General features: G+C 42.5%; 1 protein-coding gene across 1 annotated transcript in view; it reads right to left on the minus strand.

Moving 5' to 3' along the window:
- Positions 1-3,743: 3,743 nt before the first annotated feature.
- msto1 (misato mitochondrial distribution and morphology regulator 1) overlaps positions 3,744-23,716 on the minus strand; it is a 49,959-nt gene continuing 29,986 nt past the window's right edge. The window contains exons 6-14 of the mRNA XM_084312730.1: positions 21,714-21,864; positions 20,046-20,160; positions 19,498-19,632; positions 14,110-14,262; positions 13,652-13,783; positions 10,083-10,267; positions 9,661-9,765; positions 6,405-6,517; positions 3,744-4,542 (exon numbers count right to left, since the gene is read on the minus strand). Of these exons, the coding sequence (XP_084168856.1) occupies positions 4,280-4,542; positions 6,405-6,517; positions 9,661-9,765; positions 10,083-10,267; positions 13,652-13,783; positions 14,110-14,262; positions 19,498-19,632; positions 20,046-20,160; positions 21,714-21,864 (1,352 nt within the window). The 3' untranslated portion in view covers positions 3,744-4,279. The remainder of the gene's footprint in view (positions 4,543-6,404; positions 6,518-9,660; positions 9,766-10,082; positions 10,268-13,651; positions 13,784-14,109; positions 14,263-19,497; positions 19,633-20,045; positions 20,161-21,713; positions 21,865-23,716) is intronic.

A 23,716-nucleotide genomic window follows, 5' to 3' on the forward strand; every position in this document is an offset into this window, starting at 1 on the left:
GTCTTTGGGGGGCGGGTTGTGGGCGGTGGGGTAGTCTTCGTTTTACTGGTCATTTCCACCACATTGAACATTTTTAGAGCAGGTTCTTCAGTTCAGTAACTTTGAATTTAGAAGGTGATCCTTGGTTTAGCTTCGTCTTTCACTCGGCTTTAAACGCTTGGTTTTTACCACTGTAGTTGGCAGTCCCTTAAATAAACATGTTGATTATAAAAACAGCTCCTGTCCCGTGTGTCTTGTGTACCTAACATTTCTGAGCCCTCGTCGACTATACAGGAATATTGTGGATGAATAATCAGCTTTTAGGCCTTAAAACTTAAGGTCTTAAGGTCATAAACAAAACATTTATTGGATTAGGAGGTTACTTCTATGTTGCGATAACTTCATCTGATTTAAATGTGTTTGGGGGAAATGTCTGGGCTGCAAAGTAAGCAAAAACAAAACACTAACCTTAATACTACCATGCACTCTTCCTACTATACTAATGTCTCTACTATGTACTCAACACTGCAGCGCCCATGTTTCAGCACTGTTTGATGAACAGTTACTCAGCTGTAAGAGTTGTACTCTTCCTGCTGACTTGTCGTTCAGTTCAGTTATTTTTTATTTCGGGCTTTGGACACCTAACAACGGTCATTCCATAAATCGCCAAAGTTTTACCAGCTGCTATTGCAGCATTGTCCGAAAAGGGCTAGGGAGAAGCACTAGGCTTGTCGGGCCCTACCCCTGAAGAGACTTACGTTTAGTTTTTTTCATTTACATACATACATAGTACATACATATAGTACACATTACAGTATAGTATACCTGCAGTATATAGTACATAATCGTGTATACAGTACATATATAATGTGATATGAGATATATAGTACATGATATATACAATATAATATAGTACCATAATATAATAGTATATACTGCAAATATAGTTCAATATAATATACAAATTAATTATAATATATAATGTAATATGATATAACGTACAATACAGTATCATACGTATTTTCTTTTATTAATATGCAATTAAAGCTCTTCTTCCCTTCTGTATCAAAAATAGATTTTTTTGTCTAGATTTGAATTGATTCATGTTTTCACAATATTTTAGTTCATCCTCGAGTCTAGCCCATTCCACAGGGTGGCTCCGTAAGAGGAGATGCACATTATTTTCAGGTTGGTTTTCATCACAGGTTTTTTGAAGTTCAATGGTCCTCTGAGGTTGTATCCCCCCTCTTCATCCAGAAATGTGCTTCTTACATTTACCGGTAATTGGTTAATTCTTGCTTTGTACATAACTTGCAGTTTTAAAGTTTACCATATCAATGAACTTCAAAATGTGATTGTAGAAACAATTTTCATTAACTATAGTAACAATAGTCATTTTCCATACACTTTTTGCCAGTGTGGCCTTGAAATATGTATTAAATTCTACTCAAAGTGGTCTTAAAAAGTCTTAACTAACTTGTTGAAACCTGCAGGAACTCTGTTTAATATCCCAGTTAAACCTATAATATAATATAAGATTTCTATATTCGAATTTTGCTCCAAAACACATATGGGCACATTGACTCACTGTGAGCGTTTCATAGTCTAGCAGCAGTGCAGAGATCTTCCATGTTTCACTGTGGGGTCCCTGGCAAATGCACTGCATTTATGTAACAGCTTTTATCCAAAGCACTTTACAACTTATGCATCGCATTCACTCATCGACGGTGGAGGGAACCATACAAGGTGCCAACCTGCTCATCAGGGGTAGTTAGAGGTTAAGCGTCTTGCTCAAGGACACTTCTGACACGCTGCCGGGAGGAGCCGGAATCGAAATGGGAACCTTCACATTACCAGACGATTGCTCTACCTCTTGAGCCACTGTCACCCCTCTTCCTAACCAATCAAGAGAAGCTTAAATGCAAGACAAATTATGTTCTGATCAGAGATCACACTGTTATCTACTCTAACATGTCCAGAATTCTGTCAGGTTTGAATAAGAACTAGTAATTAAGTCTAGATAAGTTTGTTTAGGCTTTTCTCACAGTTGAGGTGCATTTATTTCTGAGTTGTCTGAATGATAATAATGTGCAGGACTCAGGATCACCAGTGCATCCCTCTCTCTACACAATGTTGACAACTCGTTTGAATTTCACTGGAATAAGCACTTTTAGGGGTTCAATCTACGCAGTCCTCATCCAACAGTCCAGCAATGAGGACCATATATAGACCAACCACTACATTCCAATTAAATTCCCTTTCAGGCACTTGACCGAGGCCGGTCATTTATTTGACATAAACTATACAGGCCCCCTCTTGATGCTGTTACTGATTGTTCAAGACCCATAATTTCTCCTTTCAGCCCTTTTCCCTTATTGATGTACTTGGTGCCTTCATGCAATGTATTGATCCTAAGTGCTCTATTGGAGAGGACAATTTAGATTCTTTATTTTTTTAATAAATAAAACTGTCTGCCCCAGTTATTACTATTCCCATCACACATCCGCAGTACTAATACGCTCAGGTCCTTCACACACACTCAAAGCATGGCTGTTACAAAATCAGGTGACCTTGACATAAATACACTAGCATATGTATGACAGTGTTAGTCTTAGTTAACTATAATAACCTTGACACACTAGCTTATGTATGATGATTAAATTTCCATGGGGATCAATGATGTACAAACTAGGGCCCTAATAATAAGGATATCATTATTACACATTTTGTTGACATTGTGTAAAAGATTATGAAAATACAATAAAAACAACAGGACTTAGTATAAAGCAGATTTATTTACAGACACACACAAGGCAGAACAACTGAATAATTAGTAACTTATTATACTGTGAATGTCTCCAGACCTCTCTTGGCAGAGCCTGGGGTGTGGCCAGCAATAACAACCCCTCCCTCTAACCCCACTCAACTCCAACCCACACATCGAACGGAAACAAAAAATGTAAACAAATGTGCAGTACCAAGCAAGGCTCTTCAGCTGTTCCGACAGCATTACAGATTCCACCTTTAACGTGAAGAAACATAACCAGCGGTCCATATTGTGCCGATGATGCTCCTTCCATCTCATTACAGACTTTGTTAAACATGCATGTCCTTCTGAAGTCTTGACAGACTCCCTTTAACCCTTTCACTACCACACTACCAAATGGTTAACCCTTCCACTGCAACAAGACAGAAGGTTAACCCTTTCACTGCCACACGACAAAGGGTTAACCCGTTCACCTTCTGTAGTGTGGTAGTGAAAGGGTTAAATGACAAGTGCCTCTTCTTTAGTGTAACAACATGGTTCCTTTGTACAGATTCATTCATTTCTAGTTTGCATAGACCTTTTCTAACAACATAAACATTCTAAACGGGCCAAAATAGCGGACAGGAAATAGATTCTGGGGCCAAAGCTGTTCCACAAGCAACGTAATTCTTTTGAAAATCTCTTTTCAAAAACCAAAACATTTCACCTTTTTTCTGGAATCGGGGGAATTCCGACACATTTTCCATATTCATATAACAGAAGGGAGCAGGTGTCGTACTCTCTCCATTAAAAACAAGCCGCCTTTTAGTTTTGATTTAATCAAATGTTTACTAAAAAACAAATTGCACACCTTTCCAGGCTTAACATTTTTGACATTGCAGGTTCTTCTGTCATTGTTTGACATGTATGACCACAAGCTATTACTAAAACTTGGTATGGACTTTTTCCAAACTTTCTAATAATTTTCATTCCCCCCCCCCCCCCCCATGTTCTGCCATGTTCCCCAACGCCTGGGAATTGTCAAATTCCTTTTCCCATTCCAAATCTCTTGATGGAACCCTGCAGAATACATTTCTGGTCCTTTGGTCAAAGCAACTCTCTCCTTGGCATCTCCTTGCAGCTGTGAGCATGCGATGATGTGCAGGGGAGCAGGCCACGCTGGCGGCTGGCGCTGATGTCAGCTGCAGTCGCTGGAGGTCAGGTCATCCCATCGGCGAGGCGAGAGTGCTTGGAGTTCTTTCCAACAAAGACTCATTCCAGCAAGCGTTTGGGGGCCAGCCAGAGGCCAGGCTGCATGAATTAGCCTTTCAATCAACCCAAATATAAATTGTGACAGAGGAAGACTTTTCGTGAAACTCTGAAAATGTGGTTAGGAGTGTTGTTTTATGAATTTCTTTTAAGCAGTTGTATTCTTAGCCTGCATCTGAAATCCTCTTTTTATCTTGATACTGCAGTTTAAAACAACTTACTGAGATGTCTTTTGGACACCCTGTCCCAACAGTCGACTAATGGACTTCATTCATTTTTGTCACGTCAATCATCGTCGCTCTCCTCTGTGGAGGAGGACCGCATCACGCCACCGCTGTTGTCGCGGTAACACAGGGCCAGGAGCCGCAGTTGCTCCAGGGCCTCCTGGTAGTCCGCGAGCTCCAGCCCCTGGGAGAGGAAGCTGGCTTCCACACGGCGGATGTCAAAGGCCGTGGCGCCACGGTGGAGCTCTGACAGCCAGGGGTTCAGAGCATGATTGGACTGAAGAGACGTCAGGACGGGGAGAGAGGACACTCTTGCTGCCACGGCTGAGGACAAACAAGAGACGTGGACAGAGGTTCAGCTGAAGACAAATAAGAGATGTGGACAGAGGTTCAGCTGAAGACAAATAAGAGAGACGTGGACAGAGGTTCAGCTGAAGACAAATAAGAGACGTGGACAGAGGTTCAGCTGAAGACAAATAAGAGAGACGTGGACAGAGGTTCAGCTGAAGACAAATAAGAGAGACGTGGACAGAGGTTCAGCAGGAGAGAGACATGGACAGAGGTTCAGTGGGAGAGAGACATGGACAGAGGTTCAGCAGGAGAGAGACATGGACATGCTCCTAAATAGTTAAGATGGGTCAAATGCAGAGGAAGAAATTTCCCCAAGGCGATTAATAAAAGTTCAATTTAAGTTAACTTATGCCCAGTAAAATCCAATCCACACATCAGACAAAAATAAAAGATGTAAACAAAATGCAGCACCAACAGGGGCTATTTTGCCTAGAGGTCGCTGTTTGGCGACACTACAGACTCTACCTTTAAGGCTGAACTGAGGATGTGCTACACTGTTTTTTTTTAATGAATGGACTACATCTCCAAGTAGGAAGAACTAACTGCTTGCTAGGTTAGCTTATTTTTTATTCTGAAATATTTGTCGTTAAAGTTTCGCCAGACTCCAGCAGATAAGCTATGAAGTAATGACATTACAACATGGCTGCAGGTTGTAGATCAACTAAACTACATTGGTGTGCTTCTTGGAAATACACGTAGAAACGTTATTTTCTTTGTCTTATCAGATAAACAAATATGATCCTCACATTAAATGCCAAATGTCATACAGTCTCCATAGCAAAGTATAGAGGCATTTGACCCAGAGGGCGGGGCTAAACGTTAGCTAGCATTCCAGAAACGCTGCATAAAGCGCTGGCTTCCACTCTACGACAGTCAGTTGTTCAGACTGCGATGATGATCCTAGAACACTACAGTCAGTTGTTCAGGCTGCGATGATGATCCTAGAACACTACAGTCAGTTGTTCAGGCTGGGTGATGATCCTAGAACACTACAGTCAGTTGTTCAGGCTGTGATGATCCTAGAACACTACAGTCAGTTGTTCAGGCTGTGATGATCCTAGAACACTACAGTCAGTTGTTCAGGCTGTGATGATCCTAGAACACTACAGTCAGTTGTTCAGGCTGTGATGATCCTAGAACACTACAGTCAGTTGTTCAGGCTGCGATGATGATCCTAGAACACTACACTACAGTCAGTTGTTCAGGCTGGGTGATGATCCTGGAACACTATGCTCCCTCCCCAGTGAAAACTATTTCCAAAACAAAAACCCCCTGGAATAACCTGCGAGTATGAAATACGCTTTAGACAGGGCGGCTGAGTGGCGCAGTGGTCAAGGCGCTCGCCACTAACGCAGGAGATGCTGGTATCGAGCCCAGCTCTCGGCGTTGCTACCGGCTTAGCCGGTCGTCATACTAACACAATTGGCAGTGTTGGAGGGTGGGAAAGCCGGTGGGTGGGGATTGGACGTTGTGGACAGCGACTCCTACAGGTCGGTTGGTGCGCCTGTACAGCAGAATCAGGAAGTATCGGGGGCAGCGTGAGCCTCCCACGCGTTACTCCTCGCCACTGAGAGATCGGGCTGTTCAGGTGAAAATATGCGACAGCTGCCTCCTTGTGTACCGGAGGGGACACGTGATGCAAGGCTTGGTCCTCACTGCAGCAGACCAGTGGGAGGCATAGATAGTCTAGCAATGTTCAAGACAGGGGAGGGGAGAATTGAAGGGAGAATTGGCGAGGCGAAATTGGGATGGGAGAAAAAAATTGAAAAAAAATGAGAAAAAGTGGATACAAAAAAAGAAATACGCTTTAGACAATGGAATCCAGGTGTACTCACAGGCAGGGGGAGGAGCTTCGGTCTGAAGGAAGCCCTGTGCTCCAAGGGATTGGCTGAATATCTGGGGGAAAGGCGAAGTCAGCTTGGTGTGGGAGGAGACCAGTTGAAGCGCCCTGCATGGCAAGAGGGAGACGGGTTAGAATAGCAGCTTTAATCAATAGTAAACATTTAAACAATTGTTGTTAGCATTGGGGCTGTCAACAATAGAGGTTTAGTCAACTCATAGAATAGTCTGTATAATGAGTAGAATTGTTTATTTATAGACTACAAACAGAATACCTCTCAATCATCACTTAAAACAATGTATAGACTCATAACCATAATTCCTCTCAATCATCACTAGTTATGAGCCACTAGAAGTGTGTGGTGGTGTCTTTATGAGCCACTAGAAGTGTGTGGTGGTGTCTTTATGAGCCACTAGAAGTGTGTGGTGGTGTCTTTATGAGCCACTAGAAGTGTGTGGTGGTGTCTTTATGAGCCACTAGAAGTGTGTGACACGTGCTAGTGGGCAGTCCATGGTTCTCTGCTCCCATTTTCAAAAAGTAAATGGCGACTTGTTTGTTGGTAAACATTCACCTTTTCTACCTAAAGCTGAACCTAAAATATGTTTCTGACAAAAAAATTTGTGGTAAGTTTGATAGGATATGGCTGGATTTTGAGTCATATTTGATCTGCAATGCCTAGTTTGACAGTTTGATCTGCAGATTGATGGCACAGTTGGCTACAGCCTTGTAAATCAAATCAAATCAAATCAAATTTATTTATAGGGCCCGACAACACACGTTAATGTCCCCATGGGCCGTACAGGTCTTCTTTAAACAAGTCAAGAAGACAACATAACAATAAGTCAAGAACAGAACAAGAACACCATAGGGTCCAAACATTTTTTAGATGAATGCAAATAAATGAAAGAATGCAAGCACTCCCAGACATACCCCACGCGAAGGTAAGGAAAAACTCACTAAAACCTAATAGGGAAAAAAAGCTCCACAGGCAATGTGGAGGAGAGAAACCTTAGAAGGGCCGTTCAAGGGGGGATCTCCCTTCTTAGATGTCGGTGATAGTAGTGTTGCAGACGGACAGTTGGTAAGCATGCACTCATGTGTGTGGTGAAACACAGATGAGTGCATGCAATAGCAACTGTACATTTTGAAAAATTAAAGATAGAGCTAATAGCGATAGCAATTGAACATTTTGAAAGATTAAAGATAGAGTTGATAGCGGATCTATTTGAAGCACAGGGGCGGCGCAAGAGGGTCACGTCCTCCCCGTCTTAGTCACGGGACATTCAACACTCCGGTCGTTGCTCAGGGACAGCCGGAGACAGGGGGAAGGGGGGTGGCGCAGAGAGGGTCGCGAACTCCCCGACATCATCGCGGGACATCCGGCACTCCGGTCACCACTACGAGACCTCCGAAGACAGGGGGGCACGCAGAGGGGGTCGCAATCTCCCGGCCTTCGTCACGGGACGTCCAACACTCCGGTCAACACTCCAGGACAGCAAGTCATAGGAAGACAGGGAGACGGGACAGGCGTTAGACAGCTCATGAGATTGTAGTAGGCGGACATAGCAATAGATACAAGTGGTAGGCATATATGTGAATGGAGTAGATATATGAAGTAAGCGTATTATGTGAATAGAATAGAAGTACTTAACCCAGCAATGAAACCGCGTTGACTGTTAATCTGTTAACAGTCTGTTAATCAGTTGACAGGACCACGGACAGACGGCGGTGAATAACTGATCCAATGCCTCGGAGGTGCATGTAGAGCAGTCACTACAAGCTTGGCCAAGACCCCGAGGCATCCATCACCTTGGTCAGCGCCAGGAGACGGGTACTCAGAGAGAAGGGGGAGGGAGGGGGGGGGGGGGGGGAAGAGTTAGAGAGTTCCCATGTTTGTGGTGCTGCAAAGGAGCAGACATGTAGTACCCTGTAGTGCCATGTAGTACCCCGTAGTGCCATGTAGTACCCTATAGTACCCCATAGTGCCATGTAGTACCCCGTAGTATCCTGTAGTACCCTGTAGTGCCATGTAGTACCCTGTGGTGCCTTGTAGTTCCATGTAGTGCCATGCAGAGCTGTGTGAGCCATGTAGTACCCTGTAATGCCATGCAGTACCAAGTAGTACTCTGTGGTACCATGTAGTACCCTGTACCCTAACTAAACTACCCTATAGTAAACTACCCAGTGGTACCATGTAGTACCCTGTACCATAACTAAACTACACAGATTAATCTAAAGGTCAGTCCCCGACCAGGTGAGATCAAGGTAGGTTGAAGGAGAGAGAGAAAAGATGAGTCTTAAGCAGGGATTTAAAAGCTTCGACAGAGCAGGCGCCCCTGATGACGGCAGGTAATTTGTTCCACAGGTAGGGAGCGCGGTAGACAAAGGCTCTGTGGCCGGCGGATTTCTTTTTAACCCTAGGGGTCGATAGAAGCCCCGCATTTTGTGAGCGCAGAGCACGAGCGGGCGAGTATCGGGAGATGAGATCAGATAGATAGAGCGGTGCAAGCCCATTTAAAATTTTGTAGGTGAGGAGTAGCACTTTAAAGTCAGAGCGGGCTTGGATAGGAAGCCAATGTAGGGCGGACAAAACTGGTGTGATGTGATCAAATTTTCTAGTTCTAGTTAGTATCCGTGCAGCCGCATTTTGCACGAGTTGAAGATTTTTGATGCTTGAATTAGGTAAGCCTGAAAAAAGTGCATTACAGTAGTCCAGACGTGATGAGACAAAAGCATGAATCAGGGTTTCAGCATCAGCCAGAGTTAAAATGGGGCGTATTTTTGCGATATTACGAAGATGGAAGAATGCAATTTTGGTGACGTTTTTTATATGTGCATTAAATGAGAGGGAGGAATCAAAAATGACTCCGAGGTTTTTTATGGTGGAGCTCTGGGATACATGACAGGTATCAAAGTTGAGGGAGATGTCCTGAAACAGGCCTCTGTGGTTTGGGGGGCCAACAATTAACATCTCAGTTTTATCTGCATTAAGGAGTAGAAAGTTTTGCGACATCCATTTTTTGACGGCAAGCAAGCACACACACAATGTGGTGTAAACACCACATTGTTTTGGTGGTGCTCTAGTGACATCTAGTGGCTGAAACTACTTAGTGTGCCTTTAAACAGTATAATGGGCTTTTAAATAAAACCATTAGAAACCTGGGGCCCTCAGGGACTTTGGTGGTCCGTGGCCCCTGATGGTCAGTGTGTGTGTGTGTGTGTGTGTGTGTGTGTGTGTGTGTGTGTCTCACAGTTCGGATGTAGGGTAGAAGGATGCGATGTAGGAGGCCAGGATGTCTTCTCCACACTGAAGGCTGTGCAGGGGAGTGGGAGGTTGTGTGCCTGGTGCCAGAGAGCTGTAGGCAGAGACCACAACATTACAGCACTGTCCCCCAGGAGACATGACATATAAGACTCATAAGATCCTCCCATTAGATTTACCAGACACGTACACTTTCTGTCTCAGTGCTAGATCACATCCCCCAGAGGGACAGTGCTTAGTGACCTAGAAGTGGGTCGTTACTAGTTGGCCAAGTGGCAAAGCTGGAATCTTCAGCTAAAAGGTTGTTGTCATTGATGGGCCCAAGGTGGGCGGAACATATTTTTTTATTGTGGGTACTGGGTACATCTTCACATCATGCGTAGCAACAACAACGATGAATCAGAGACGTGCCTGATTAGTCTCTGGCCCTCCAGGTCTTTGAGAGTCACCGACTGGGCGAAGCAGCGGCCGTCGCCGAGCTCCGGGCAAGCCGATAGGGGTTTCCATGGCAACGCGTCTGAGCAGTCACCCAGGGCGTCGGGGAGAGAGGCGCCGTGCATCATGGGAAAGGGAACCGCACCATACGCAGCGACCACCTGAAATGTTGAGTTGAGTTTATTTAATCTAAAGATACTAAAGAAAACTGTTAAAAATGAAATCTTACATTCTTCATTAAATGCTAAACAAATGAGTTTGAGAAGGAGCAGAAGGAAGCAAATGATTATCTAGTCCTGCCCCTTCCTCACAATATCATACATAAAACAAAATGTCTTACAAACCTAAAATAACAAACAAAATAAACATCAATAAAAAATAACACATTTTTGTAGAAATAAAAATTATATATAAAATAAGATTTTTTAGAGCTCCTCGTTTTTGTACTCATCAATGAGAGTTTTCCTATATCTATTTTGGAAATTAACCTGTTAAGCTGTAAGGTCCCCTTATAAGGGGACCCTGCTTTTCTTTATCATAAATCGATCAATAGAGACCGTATTAGATCCCCATGTGGGGTATCATTGGAAAGCCACACTCATTGGCTACAACCCTGTCAAAAGAAATTCAAGATCGCCAAATGATTGATGGAGCGAGAGCCCCGGGAGTCGGGGGTGGTAATGTGTACTTTGGCACACGCCTCACATATCGGCATGTAACTCGAGAACCGCGGAACGGAAAGGGCAATTGACAGGCAACAGATAGGGCTTTAATTCTATCTATATATTGTATTAAAAGAAATGCACACCCGAGCCGCTAGGGGTCGGCAAAGTGGCATCGCGAATCGTCCTCATGAGGGCCCACATGTGGGCTCTTGGATGTTAACACATTGGACATGGATATATTTTTTAAGGACATATCCTTACCTACATTACAAGAGGTAGAAAGGGAGCATTTAGAGGGTCCTATCAGAGAATCAGAAATCATATCTGCCATGAACCTCCTTTCAACAGGGAAAGCACCAGGGAATGATGGATACACCTTAGAGTTTTCAGTTTCAACACAGGCTAACCCCACTGCTTACACTAGTATTCAATGACATAATAGTTCATCAATCCATGCCTCAGAGTATGTGCCAGGCTACTATCTCTTTGTTACCTAAACCTGATAAAGATCACTCACAAATGGGTAATTATCGTCCCTTAAGTTTATTGAACAGCGATTATAAGCTATTTGCTAAGATCCTGGCCATGCGCATAGAGACAGTCATGCCTTCACTGATCCACCTTGATCAAGTAGGGTTTATTAAAGGCCGCCACGTTTCTAATAATATGAGGAGACTATTTCATGTCATGTCAAAAGCAGGCAACCTACAACAACCAGCGGTAGCTTTATCCTTGGATGCTGAGAAAGCTTTCGACAGAATAGAATGGCACTATCTGTTTTATGTTCTTACCAGATTCGGTTTTGGACCCACGGTCATACATTGGGTAATGGCGCTCTACAACAAACCACTAGCTTCAATTAAAACAAATGGCATTATATCTCAACCGTTTCAGCTATTCAGGTCCACCCGACAGGGTTGTCCGGTTTCTCCATCACTCTTCATCCTCGCACTCGAACCGCTGGCATGTGCCATACGAGCAGAGGAGAAAATCAGGGGCATCAATATTGGGGGGCATGACCTCATCCCATTTCTGCTTTGCACTATATAGTACTGTATATTAGTATATTGCATAGTATATTGTATGGTAACTCAGTTACTTCTAGTCTGCATCAAACATTGTACATATGTCTATACTGAACACTGTGACCTCTATTTTTACTTCCTTTTACATGCTACTTTATTTTATTTCATACTTATCTTGTCTAGCACAGTCTCTGGAGCGTAACAGTAAGAAGCATTTTGTATAAAAGTATTCTGTACTTCTGTATGACAACTATTAAAGAAACTTGAACTTGACTTTAAAGCTAATCTGTACGCAGATGATGTACTATTAACACTAACACAACCCTGTCAATCAATCCCACAGGTGATGAAGCTGATTAAAGCATTTGGGGAGTTTTCAGGATATAAGGTGAACTTTAATAAGAGTGAAGCTATTCCTCTGAATAACCTGACCCATCCTTCACATATTGGTTCTGCTCCCTTACAGTGGAGATCACAAGGTATGAGATACCTCGGAATAAACATCCGGACACCTATAGATACGATTTTTGATTCTAATGGTCCACACCTCTTGAAGACAATTAGGGAGGATATTAAGAGATGGACAGTGTTGCCCATTTCATTATGGGGTAGAGCAGAGATAATAAAAATGAATATTTTACCTAGAATATCATTTCTAATATCAGCTGTTCCACTCAAATTCCCCTCTTATTGGTTTAAAGAGATAAATAAGTTATTTACAGGTTTCTTATGGAGGGAGAAGACACCTAGAATCAGCTACAAGAAATTGATGAGACCAAGAAATAGCGGTAGACTTAGTATTCCGGATGTTTACTCATACTATCTCTCTTATAATGCCAGATTCCCCTTGTCATGGGGTTACATATGCAAGACCGAAATAGGCAGTTGGAAATGGATTGAGGAGAATATTTTATCAGAACTTAGTAAGACGGTATCCTTGGTATCATTATGGTTTCACCCAAAACGTAACTTTAAAATGGATAACCCCATTCATTACCGATGTTTTATACGATACCGAAAATAAGAATTTATCAAAAAAATGCTAATTATATCTCTTTTATCGTAAAACCGCAAGGAAATTACTAAATCCAGATGTAACCCTGCCATTTGAAAGAGGAGCATTTTCCCTATCCATAAATGTATGATCTGGCCATAATAAGGTCAAGTTCAAGGTCAAATATGAATTTATAATTAAAATTTAAAAATGTATTACTGTATCTACAAATCTTTGTTTAATCATCTTCCCTTTATTCATTTGCTTAGATTCTTTTTACACTTGATCTCAAGAAGGTGCTGAATGAGCTCAGTGAGCGAGCTTGGTTCCAGCACAATTGTAACATGGTGTTATTCACCGGCACAGATGCAAAAATAAATCATCATTTATATTCTCCCTTTTTTCATTAGAATTTACTCAAGCCTAGTAACAGACACAATATTTCTGACACTGTAAATACATACCCCCAGGTCCCTAGATACCAATAACATGCTAATTGGCCTTGTAGAAGTGGAGAAATCTTCCATTTACTTAGGCATGTACCTTTAGGCGAGATTTCTGAAAATAGGGCTACAGCTTCAAATATTTGGAAATGACCAGACTACTGTTAACGAATACAATGAAACAGAATATCTCATGACTCTGAAGGCCAAAAAAATAATATAATAATAATAATAATAATAATAATAATAATAATAATAATAATAATAATAATAATAATAATAATAATAATAATAATAATAATAATAATAATAATAATAATAATAATAATAATAATAATAATAATAATAATAATAATAATAATAATGTGCAGAGGGCCACATTTGGCGCCCCCAGCCCAGTTGGAGAGCGTGATGTCACCTTTCGGCCAGATACCGCCAGTGAATCCGCCACCTGCCACATGGGGGTGCTGTTCTGCCTCATCCTGTAGGGACTGGTGAGCGCGTCTAGAGCCAACGCCAGCACCGCGCTAGAGTGATACCACAGAGAGGGCTACGGGGAGAGGGCGAGAGGGAGAGGGAGAGAGACAGACAGAGATAAACTTAAGGTGTGTTCAAACATAATGAAATTATACATTTGCTATACACTTTATAGTTTACACTTACAGCATATTAATGACTATCGTAATAAACATGTGCTTTGAATTCATACATGAAAGCACATGTAAAAAAATAAAAAAAAGAATTATATATACATTGCAAGTGTACTCAGAAAAGTACATATGGGTAGAAATATACTTTTAACACACTTGAATATACTAAAAATGTCCTTTCAGTATGGAACAAATAGAGATTTTTGAGTTGGGGAGTGAGACTCACGTCGTAGTTTAGGTGGGGGAACGTTACGGGAGAGGAGGCGCGTCTGCCCAGGCCGCCCCTCAAGGTCAAAGGGCAGAAGAAGGAGCTGTTGTTGGCCAGGTGGACCGTCCCCAAGGCGTAGTTTATCATGTGATACAGGTCCTTGATTGGAGTCTGATTCAGAGAGAAACAAGCTAGTTGTGTCAACAGGAAATCTAAAATACCTTTTTAGAGAACCGTGCAGGACTGAGTGATTAGCTCAATGTTACCGTTTACCATGTCATGTTGTAGTTCTTCGCTCAGACTTCACATGAGATGAGACGATACACTGAACATTCCTGTGCAATTCAACATCAAACAGACTATTTAAAAGGGGCACTTATGCATATAATCTCACACACGTCCAAAAACTCTAAACAGTTTTGCACACTTTGTACAGTTTTGCAAGCTTTGGATAAAAGCACTATATAAATGCAGTCCATTCACCCTTCTATTTATGTACGAGCAAGAGTTAAAAAAAATAAAAAAAATAAACAGAAGGTGGAACTGAGACGATACAGAACAAAAGTGCACTTAAAGCAACTTCCGTAGACATGATGCCTCCAGCAATGACAGCTTAAAACATTCTTTCATTAAAATCGCAATGTGGAGGATTTCTTATTGTGACGTAGGTGGGTTGGTCATTATCATCATTATTGTATTTGTAACACCATGGCCCTATTCCTCATACCTGGTTCAACTAAGTCGATCAAAAGTCCCATTATCCAGATTCAATTAACCCGATGTTTGAATCCGCGCTTTCCCTGTTCCTCGAAGGCTGATTCAGTCTTGTTAATTCGAACCAGACTTGATACTCAGGATAATTGCGCGCGGCCGCCTCAGTTGAAAAGACAGCAGATGTCGATCGCAGAAATCCTGATTTTCTAACGGCATTGATTGATTGATTGATTTAAAACTTTATTAACAGATTGCAGAATGGGTACAATACAGTACGGCTCAATAGCCTCGCCGACAAGTTAAATGCATAATCTATAGGCTAATTTTAAGTCCCTCATTACCCCAATCAATCAGATTATATTTCTTTAAATGTGCCTGCTGGCAGTAGGCTTAATGGAATGAATAATCGAATGAGATCTATTGCTAGCGAAAATAATTAGTTCAACTCTTTCAGAATAAGTATATACAAAGAGTATCTAATTGATACAAATTAATAGATACTTATGAGGATAGCTGTACTGTATCCTCCCTCACCATCAACCTGGACCCTCTGCAATTTGCATATCGCCCCAACAGGTCCACGGAGGACGCCATAGCCCATCTGCTGCACACAGCAGCATCACACCTGGACAAGAGGCAGGGGAACTATGTGAGAATGCTGTTCATCGACTACAGCTCAGCATTCAATACCATAGTCCCCTCCAAACTCATAGCCAAGCTCAGGGACCTGGGCTTGAACTATGACCTCTGCCAGTGGGTCTTGGACTTCCTGACGGGCAGACCCCAGGTGGTAAGAGCAGGCAACTGCACCTCCTCATCCATCACGCTCAACATAGGGGCCCCCCAGGGCTGTGTTCTGAGCCCCCTCCTCTACTCCCTGTACACACATGACTGCGTAGCACAGCGGAACAACAACACCATCATCAAATTTGCTGATGACACAGTAGTGGTGGGCCTGATCTCTGCCAACGACGAAAGGGCCTACCTGGAAGAGGTAGAGAACCTGTCACAGTGGTGTCAGGAGAACTGCCTCTCCCTGAACGTCAGCAAAACAAAAGAGATGATTGTGGACTTCAGGAGGTCGGGGGTCAAGGACTACAGCCCCCTCAGCATCGACGGGGCACCAGTTGAGAGAGTGAACAGTTTCAAGTACCTCGGAGCCCACATATCCGAGGATTTGACATGGACCACACACATTGACAGTGTTGTGAAGAAAGCACGACAACGCCTCTACTTCCTCAGGCGCCTAAGGAAGTTCCAAGTCAGTCAGAAGATCCTTAGGAACTTCTACTCATGTACAATAGAGAGCATCCTGACTGGCAACATCACCTCCTGGTTTGGGAATAGCACTGCACAAGACCGTAGCAGACTACAAAGAGTGACACGTTCAGCCGAACGCACAATTGGAGGGGGGCTTCCCACCCTCCAGAACATTTACAACAAGCGGTGCAAGGGGAAGGCTAAGAGAATTATTAAGGACTCGAGCCACCCGAACAACTGCCTCTTTGAACTGCTGCGGTCAGGCAAGCGATACCGGAGTCTTAAGGCGAGCACGGAAAGACTCAGAAGAAGCTTCTATCCCCAGGCCATCAGGCTGCTAAACGAACAATAAACACTATGCAACAACCATCAAATGCACACAGCACACACACCCACACGCACACACTCACTTAAACAAACAACACACTGCAGCACCCACTCTCCACACTTTAGATCACACAAACACTTTATATTAATTGATAAAGGATTTGCACTACAACTCGTACACCTACTGTAAATTGTACCTAAATTGCACCTCATCCCATTTCTGCCTTGCACTATATAGTATTGTATATTAGTACACTGCACAGTATTGTATATTATATGGTAACTCAGTTACGTCTATTCTGCATCAAACATTGTACATATGTCTATACTGAACACTGACCTCATTTTTTTTTTACTTCTAATTTACATGCTATACTATGTTATTTTATTTCATACTTATCTTGTCTTGCACAGTCTCTGGAGCGCAACAGTAAGAAGCATTTTGTATAAAAGTATTCTGTACTTCTGTATGACAACTATTAAAGAAACTTGAAACTTGTATGCGCTCGGCTTAGGTATCATGTACTTTATATATAAATACATGGTTCCCAAAATGTTCAAGGCGCGACCCGAAATAACGTGTCAGAGAGGCTTGGAGGCTATACAGTTTCACTATTAATCAGGTTTTTATCTGTTTTGGACATCATCCATACATGCATTTAATTGATTAACCTTTGGTTTATACCAGTGACACCTCATGTTCATCATCAGATAACACCAACAGTGCTTGAACAGATAGATGCATTTTCTCAAATTCATTAATGTCAACGGCTCATTCAATTTCTCAAATCCGTCAAACAGCGCATCTCAGACATTTTAATCCCAGTTACAATATCACAATAACGTGTGAGTGACAGTGATACAATTAAACAATCCACAGATTCAGATTCCTCGTAATTCATAATCCACGCATAAAGACGCTTAAATTTATGCTTGAATGAAACACAATCCGGGCACTCCGTTAAGCAAATACATCCACAGCAGAGAATATGAAACTAATCAGAGCCAAACGCCCGATAGGTTTCATTCATTAAAAATATCCCCGCAGGATTCACATTTGCAATGCTCCGCGTTATTAAAATAACCACTTGTGTGTTGCGACGCGCAAGCGCCATATCTGTATAAATATGACGTGCATTATTTAGGACAAAGTAAATCTATAGGCTGAATATGATTTATTATAATTTTTTTTTAGTCTATTATTTTACATTTCAAAAGCCCCTAACTGAACTAAACCCTGCTCTGGAGCAGGTTCAAACTTTCTGATCTGTTGCCATAGCGATTTAGAAAATCCGACGTCGGGGAATGGAAAGGTCTGGCTTAAGTCAAGCTATGCTGAAAATTATCCGGCTAACTCAGTTAGCCAGGTACAAGGAACAGGGCCCATGTGAACATCAGGTTAGTATAGGTTAGTATAATATTGTGTTTGTATTGAGGTGTGTCACCCTTAAAATAAATCCCCTTTTTGTTTTCTCCCCTTCCCAGGTGCCGCCCAGGCTGAGGATCCCAAAGGCTGTGAAAGCTTGTCACAGACTGAGTTTCTTCCCCTCAGCCACCAGGCTGATCAATGCCTCAGGCCCCCCCCCCCCCCCCCCCCCCGCGTGACACTGGCACAATGACACTGCACTGCACTGGTCTTTACTGGAACTCTGCACTTTACACTTTATATATACTGTATATATGTATTTAAATTATTAATCCTCCACTGCACTGTTTTTTGTCCTGTGTCTGTGTTGTTGTTACTGTGAATAATTTTTTTGGAAAAATGCATACACTGGAATGCCACAACAATTACCAATGTGTTTTTACACAAATGGCTTAATAAAGGAATCTGAATCCTCTAGGGAGTGTTGATTGCCCAAGGATGTGGCAGCTGAGGGCAATCAGCCTCAAGGGGCGCGTGAATATTTTCCCTAATGGAGTTGCACTTCCGCGTTCGGTTTGCACGATCTGATTGGCCACTGACGTTTCTGGTCATGTGACATGTGCGCCAATCGCGTGACGCCTGTTTCTGCGCCTATTTCCGCCTGGAACAGCCTGCAAACTACCTAACGCCTAGTTTATCACTGGTTAAGCTTCTTTCGAAGTTGGTTAAGGTTAGAGTTTGGAATCAGGGCTGGTGTTCTATCGCCCTGCTCTAAGACAAACTCTAACCCTAACCAACTTCGAAAGAGTGCCTAAGCTTAACCGGTGATAGGAACAGGCGTCACACGATTGGCACACATGTCACATGACCAGAAACGTCAGTGGCCAATCAGATCGCGCAAACCGAACGCGGAAGTGCAACTCCATTAGGGAAAATATTCACGCTCAAGGGGCGGGTGGATAAAACCTGTGATGCGCCACACACTCTGCGCCTCTTTTGCCATTATCGTGTGGACTGGAGATTGCCATATTTGCCACTATTGTGTGGGTCCAATATTGTATGGGACTGTGTGTTCATTCTGTTCAGTCACACTGCTACTTGGTAGCTTATTGTGTCCTTGCTGGTGTTGCTAACCAGGTAAGGTTGATTGTGTCTCGTGGCACTCTGGTTTATTGTTAATAGCCTTATTGTGTTTGCTTGAGCTGGGTGGTTTTCCCAGGTTCCCAACCATGTGGGTTTTTGTTGCTTGTGTCCTGTGACGTTGATAACATGCGTTTGTTTAACCTTTTTTTAGTGTTTGTCTTATTATATATCCCTGTTTTGTTTCCCTTCCCTTGTGGCAATATTGTTGTGGGTTTCATTCCCCTTATTATTTAATAAATACTATTTACTTTTTAAAACGCCTTATTTCTTCCTGCCGGGACCTGTGCTTAAAGCACTCACTGGACGGGTTGTAATTCACAGCGACCCGGTCCAGCTACCATACAGGGTAACTTCATACGTCTATAAAACATATACATCATTATATACAATATTTATAGACCTTTGTATGTGACATTTATGATCAACACATCATCGTCAGTTCAATGTCCACACCTTGGTAGGATCACCTGAACAGCATTACTGCGCAAAGGAAGACTTTCCACACAAAACTCGCTCCGTCAACTAAATTAACTCCACGTTCACGTTTAGCGTGGCGCGTTACCTTGACATGATAAAAAACAAGAATCGTCACTCACTGAATCTGGGTGATTAACGGGTGCCATCCCCCAAGTTAGGATCCCCCTCCCGCCATAAGAGTCATGTAGCAGCTCAGTGACCTTCGACCCCAGGCCAGCAAAGCCATCAGCCAGGTCACACAGCACCTGGAACCCCTGAGAGACACGGGGAGAGAGAGAGAGGAGAGAGAGTACAGAAAGAGAGAGTACAGAGAGATAGAGTACAGAGAGATAGAGTACAGAGAGAGATGAGGGAGAAGGAGAGGTGGTCAGCTGTTGTCGTGGGAGTACTTTGTAAAAAGCCCTCTCTGTGAGTTCAGTAGAAAGCTATCCGGCTGCAAGCTAGCCTAGCTTAGCACAAATGAATGGAAGCGGATACGGACCAGCTAGCCTAGCAGTTGACCAAAAACACCTCTAGGCTAGTGGTATTTGCTTGCAGCTTCATCTGTCTCGCAGCTGGATAGCTTTCTGAGGAAATTGGTATCCATCTTCTTGTCCGACTCTGGAGAAGACGGTAAGCACATTTCCCATTATGTGTTCCTTTAAAGATCAACCCTGAGTACAGGTACCTGGAGGTAATCGCACTCCTCTATGAAGAAGTGCAACTTGTCCTCCAGCTCCTCCAGCACGGGGCCCTGCAGGAGACACTCTCCCTGGCCGAAGGCCTCCAGGCGTTGAGCCTCCCTGAACACACGCACACACACAAGTTAAGGCCATGAGCTGAGATGTCACTTCTGATCTGCGTAGACAAACTAGTAGGTCACTTTAGGCTTGATACTGATACAACTTATTCTTTATAAAAGGTTCTTAAAGGATAATACCAGTGTCATTGTATTTCTTCAACATAGCCTGTGAAAATACCAGAACATTTGTTTACTAATGAAGGATTTGGGGTGCTTTTTCAATGTATGTGAGGTATAGATTGGGGGGAGATGACCACAGCTAAAACGGTGAGATCGAAATGTGCATGGAAGACGGTGATAGAACAGTGGTCCAGTAGCCAGCAGAATGTTTAGCACACTGCCAGCGAGAGAATGTTTTGAATTCCTTCGAAGACAAAACAAAGATAAGGGGCCACAGAGGCAGAGCGCGATGGAGGTTTTGACAGAGAGAAACGTTTTGAAATGTGTGAAAGGTTATTAGCAGTTGTCATGAGCGTCGCATGACAACCAGGAGAGAAAGGGGTGGGCCGTCGTTGCTACGACGAAGATCAATGAGTCGAACGGTGTTTCCGGGTGTAAGGCAGACCAAAGAAACGAATCCCACAGGAGGGAAGGGACCAAGAGACTCTCTCCTCTTATCACAGAGGGGGGGGGGGGGGGGAATGCCACATCATCATTAGCTTCGGCTACCACAAGGATGGTCTTGGCTAACGAACAGGCCTGACCACTGTTGGACTGAGAGACAGAGGGACAATAGACTGGACTGAAAAATCATTAGATAGACTGAACACACCGAAAGGTCATTAGAATAGACTTTGCAAGGACAATACAATCTGTTAACATCTGAGCTGAGGTTCCTGTTTATAGCAATAAACAACGTTTTTCCTCATAAGGTATTTCACGTTGTCGAAGTGTCGAATTCTTACGGAGGTGGAGAATTATTATGGTTTGCGGATTGTACTAACGGGGTGAGATAAGGATTTAATCAACCGGTATCGGAGACGTCAGGACCATTAAAATGACACAACGCAGAGGAATTGGATGGAGAGCCAAACAGACGAAGACGTGATACTGGCCAGTTTGATCAGGATCTAACACTACTGTACATCCATATATCAATATAGCATGTTGTTGTTTACTACTGTACATCCATAAATCAATATAAGTTGTTCTGTTTACTACTGTACACCCATAGATCAATAGAGCTTGTTGTTCTGTTTAATGGCCCTGTTTTTCATGATAAATCATTATGACAAGAGCTGGAAATGTTTGTGAGCTTTATTTAATTATTTTATCATACAACAGGAACATATGGCTTCCTGGTTGAGAGCTCCTGAGGGTAGAAGAGAGTATGAAGTGTATTGAAGAGTAGAAGAAATGCTTTGTAGGTTGAGCTTTTCATAGGCTATGTTGACAACAAGATTTTTTTTTTTTAAATAAGATCTGAACTTCGATCTGAGAATTACAAAACATGTCACAACACTTTTTTTACAACAAGCAGTAAAAATAAAATTAAAAAAAGAATACAAAAAATAAATGTAATCTGAGTGTCAATAATACAGTATCTCTGTTTACCCGTCATGGTTGTACTGGTGGATCACGGAGATGGTGCGTGGGTGCAGGTGGATCCGGAGGAAGTCCGACCAAACCCTGATGCTGCCCTCCAGCCTGTAACCCTTCTGCATGCGCTCCAAATGACTGTTCATCGTCTCCCCGCTCACTGCACCTACAAGCAGACCAGTGTTGTCAAGATACTGTACCAACGTTTTGACTTCAATGCAGCTACCAGTCTAAGTATCACGATACCGGTTCTAAAACGAAACCACGTCAAAAATCTAAAACATCAGGAAAAGTAATGGAATATATTAGATGACAGAACATGGACACTTCTTTATAAAATATGTTTTATTAATCAAATATTATAAAATAAAATATATAGATGCTGTTGAAAGTTAAATAATCAAGACTAGCTCACGGCAGGCCATGGTATATGGTTATTATATCACAGCTAAGGGGCGAAGTTCGGCTGACAACCCCTTAGCTGTGATGTAATGACCCTATGCCAGGGCTATTCAACTGGCGGCCCGCGGGCCAGATCCGGCCCGCGGGATGATTCTGACCGGCCCGCCAAAGATTACATGATTAAAAAAAAATATATATATATATATATATATATATATATATTATTTTTTTACTTTTTTCTTTTCATGTCAACGTTAACACGCACAATTGAGCCAAAAGTCACTCAATTAATGACAGATTTCATTGATAAATTGAGGGAAAACTTTGCAAGTCGATTTGATGAATTTGACATGTCCAGAGAATTGATGCATTTTGTGAGCAACCCATTTGCCAATGTAGCTGCTATTTCCACAAAAGGACAAGAGTTCCTTGCATCACTTCACATTGATGAAGGTCTCCTGCAACTTGAAATAATTGACATGCAAGCATCATCTGCTCTGAAGCAGGCACTTGAGAATGAATCCACCACAACATTTTGGATAAAGTGTATTCATGTCAAGACATTCCCCAAAATAAAAACGCTGGCAATATCTGTGCTAACAATGTTTGGCTCAACATACACCTGTGAATCCAGTTTCTCTCACATGAATGCCATTAAAACAAGCAACGTGCCTCCTTGACAAATGAGCATTTGCATCACTGTTTGCGGGTAGCCCTCACTTCCTATGAACCCTCTTTCTCTGCCATTGCCCAGTAAAAGAAGTGCAATCGCTCTCATTAGATGTGTGTATGTAGGCTAGGCCTGTCTGCCCCCCACCCCCCTGATGTTTGAGAGTTAAGAGTGGACAATAAGTGCTAATAAGATGCTGTGATTTGCTGTTGTTGCACAGACATGAAGCACTTTTTCATAAGCTCAGCTGTACTATAAATGTGTTTTTTTGTTCAAGTGTTGATGTTAGAATGTTCAGATGCACATCATGCACTTGTTTGTTTTTTATTTAATTTTTATATTGAAATGTTGAAGAGGAGATGTTGCAGTTGTTGCACAGTCATAAATGAAGCACTTTCTGCAGGAGATGTTGCAGATGTGGCACATAAATGAAGCACTTTTTTTGAAAAGTATACTACTTTTGCAATGTAGTTAAATAAAAGTTGTGAAAATGTAGTTGCGTGTTGTGTCAAGTGTCAAGTGTCATAGCACGGGGAGGCGCCGTGGCAGTCCGGCCCCTGGCCCCTTGGGTTTCTGACAATGTGGCCCCCTGAACAATTTAGTTGAATAGCCCTGCCCTATGCCATGGCCTGAAGTGAGCTATTTCTTTTATAAAACGGTTACCAAGTAGGCTATGGTAATATGAAAGTAAGACACACTTCAATTAAAAGGATTGTGTTTTCATTAGTACATGAAAGACATGGTACTTTGCATGGTACATGGAGACTTGCGATTAACAGTGAAAAAAACACAGATTACCGTATGCACTTCAGGAAAAAACACGAACAGCAGAGTAGCCATAAATTTCAATTTAGACCAACGCCCCTGATTTACACACATTCTTATAAATATCTTGGTTTCACCTTTAATGAGTACATGTGCTTCATAGAAGGAAGGAAAATAATGT

The sequence above is a fragment of the Notolepis coatsorum genome (genome assembly GCF_963971535.1).
Source record: "Notolepis coatsorum genome assembly, chromosome: 4".
In the NCBI taxonomy this organism is placed as follows: Eukaryota; Metazoa; Chordata; class Actinopteri; order Aulopiformes; family Paralepididae; genus Notolepis; species Notolepis coatsorum.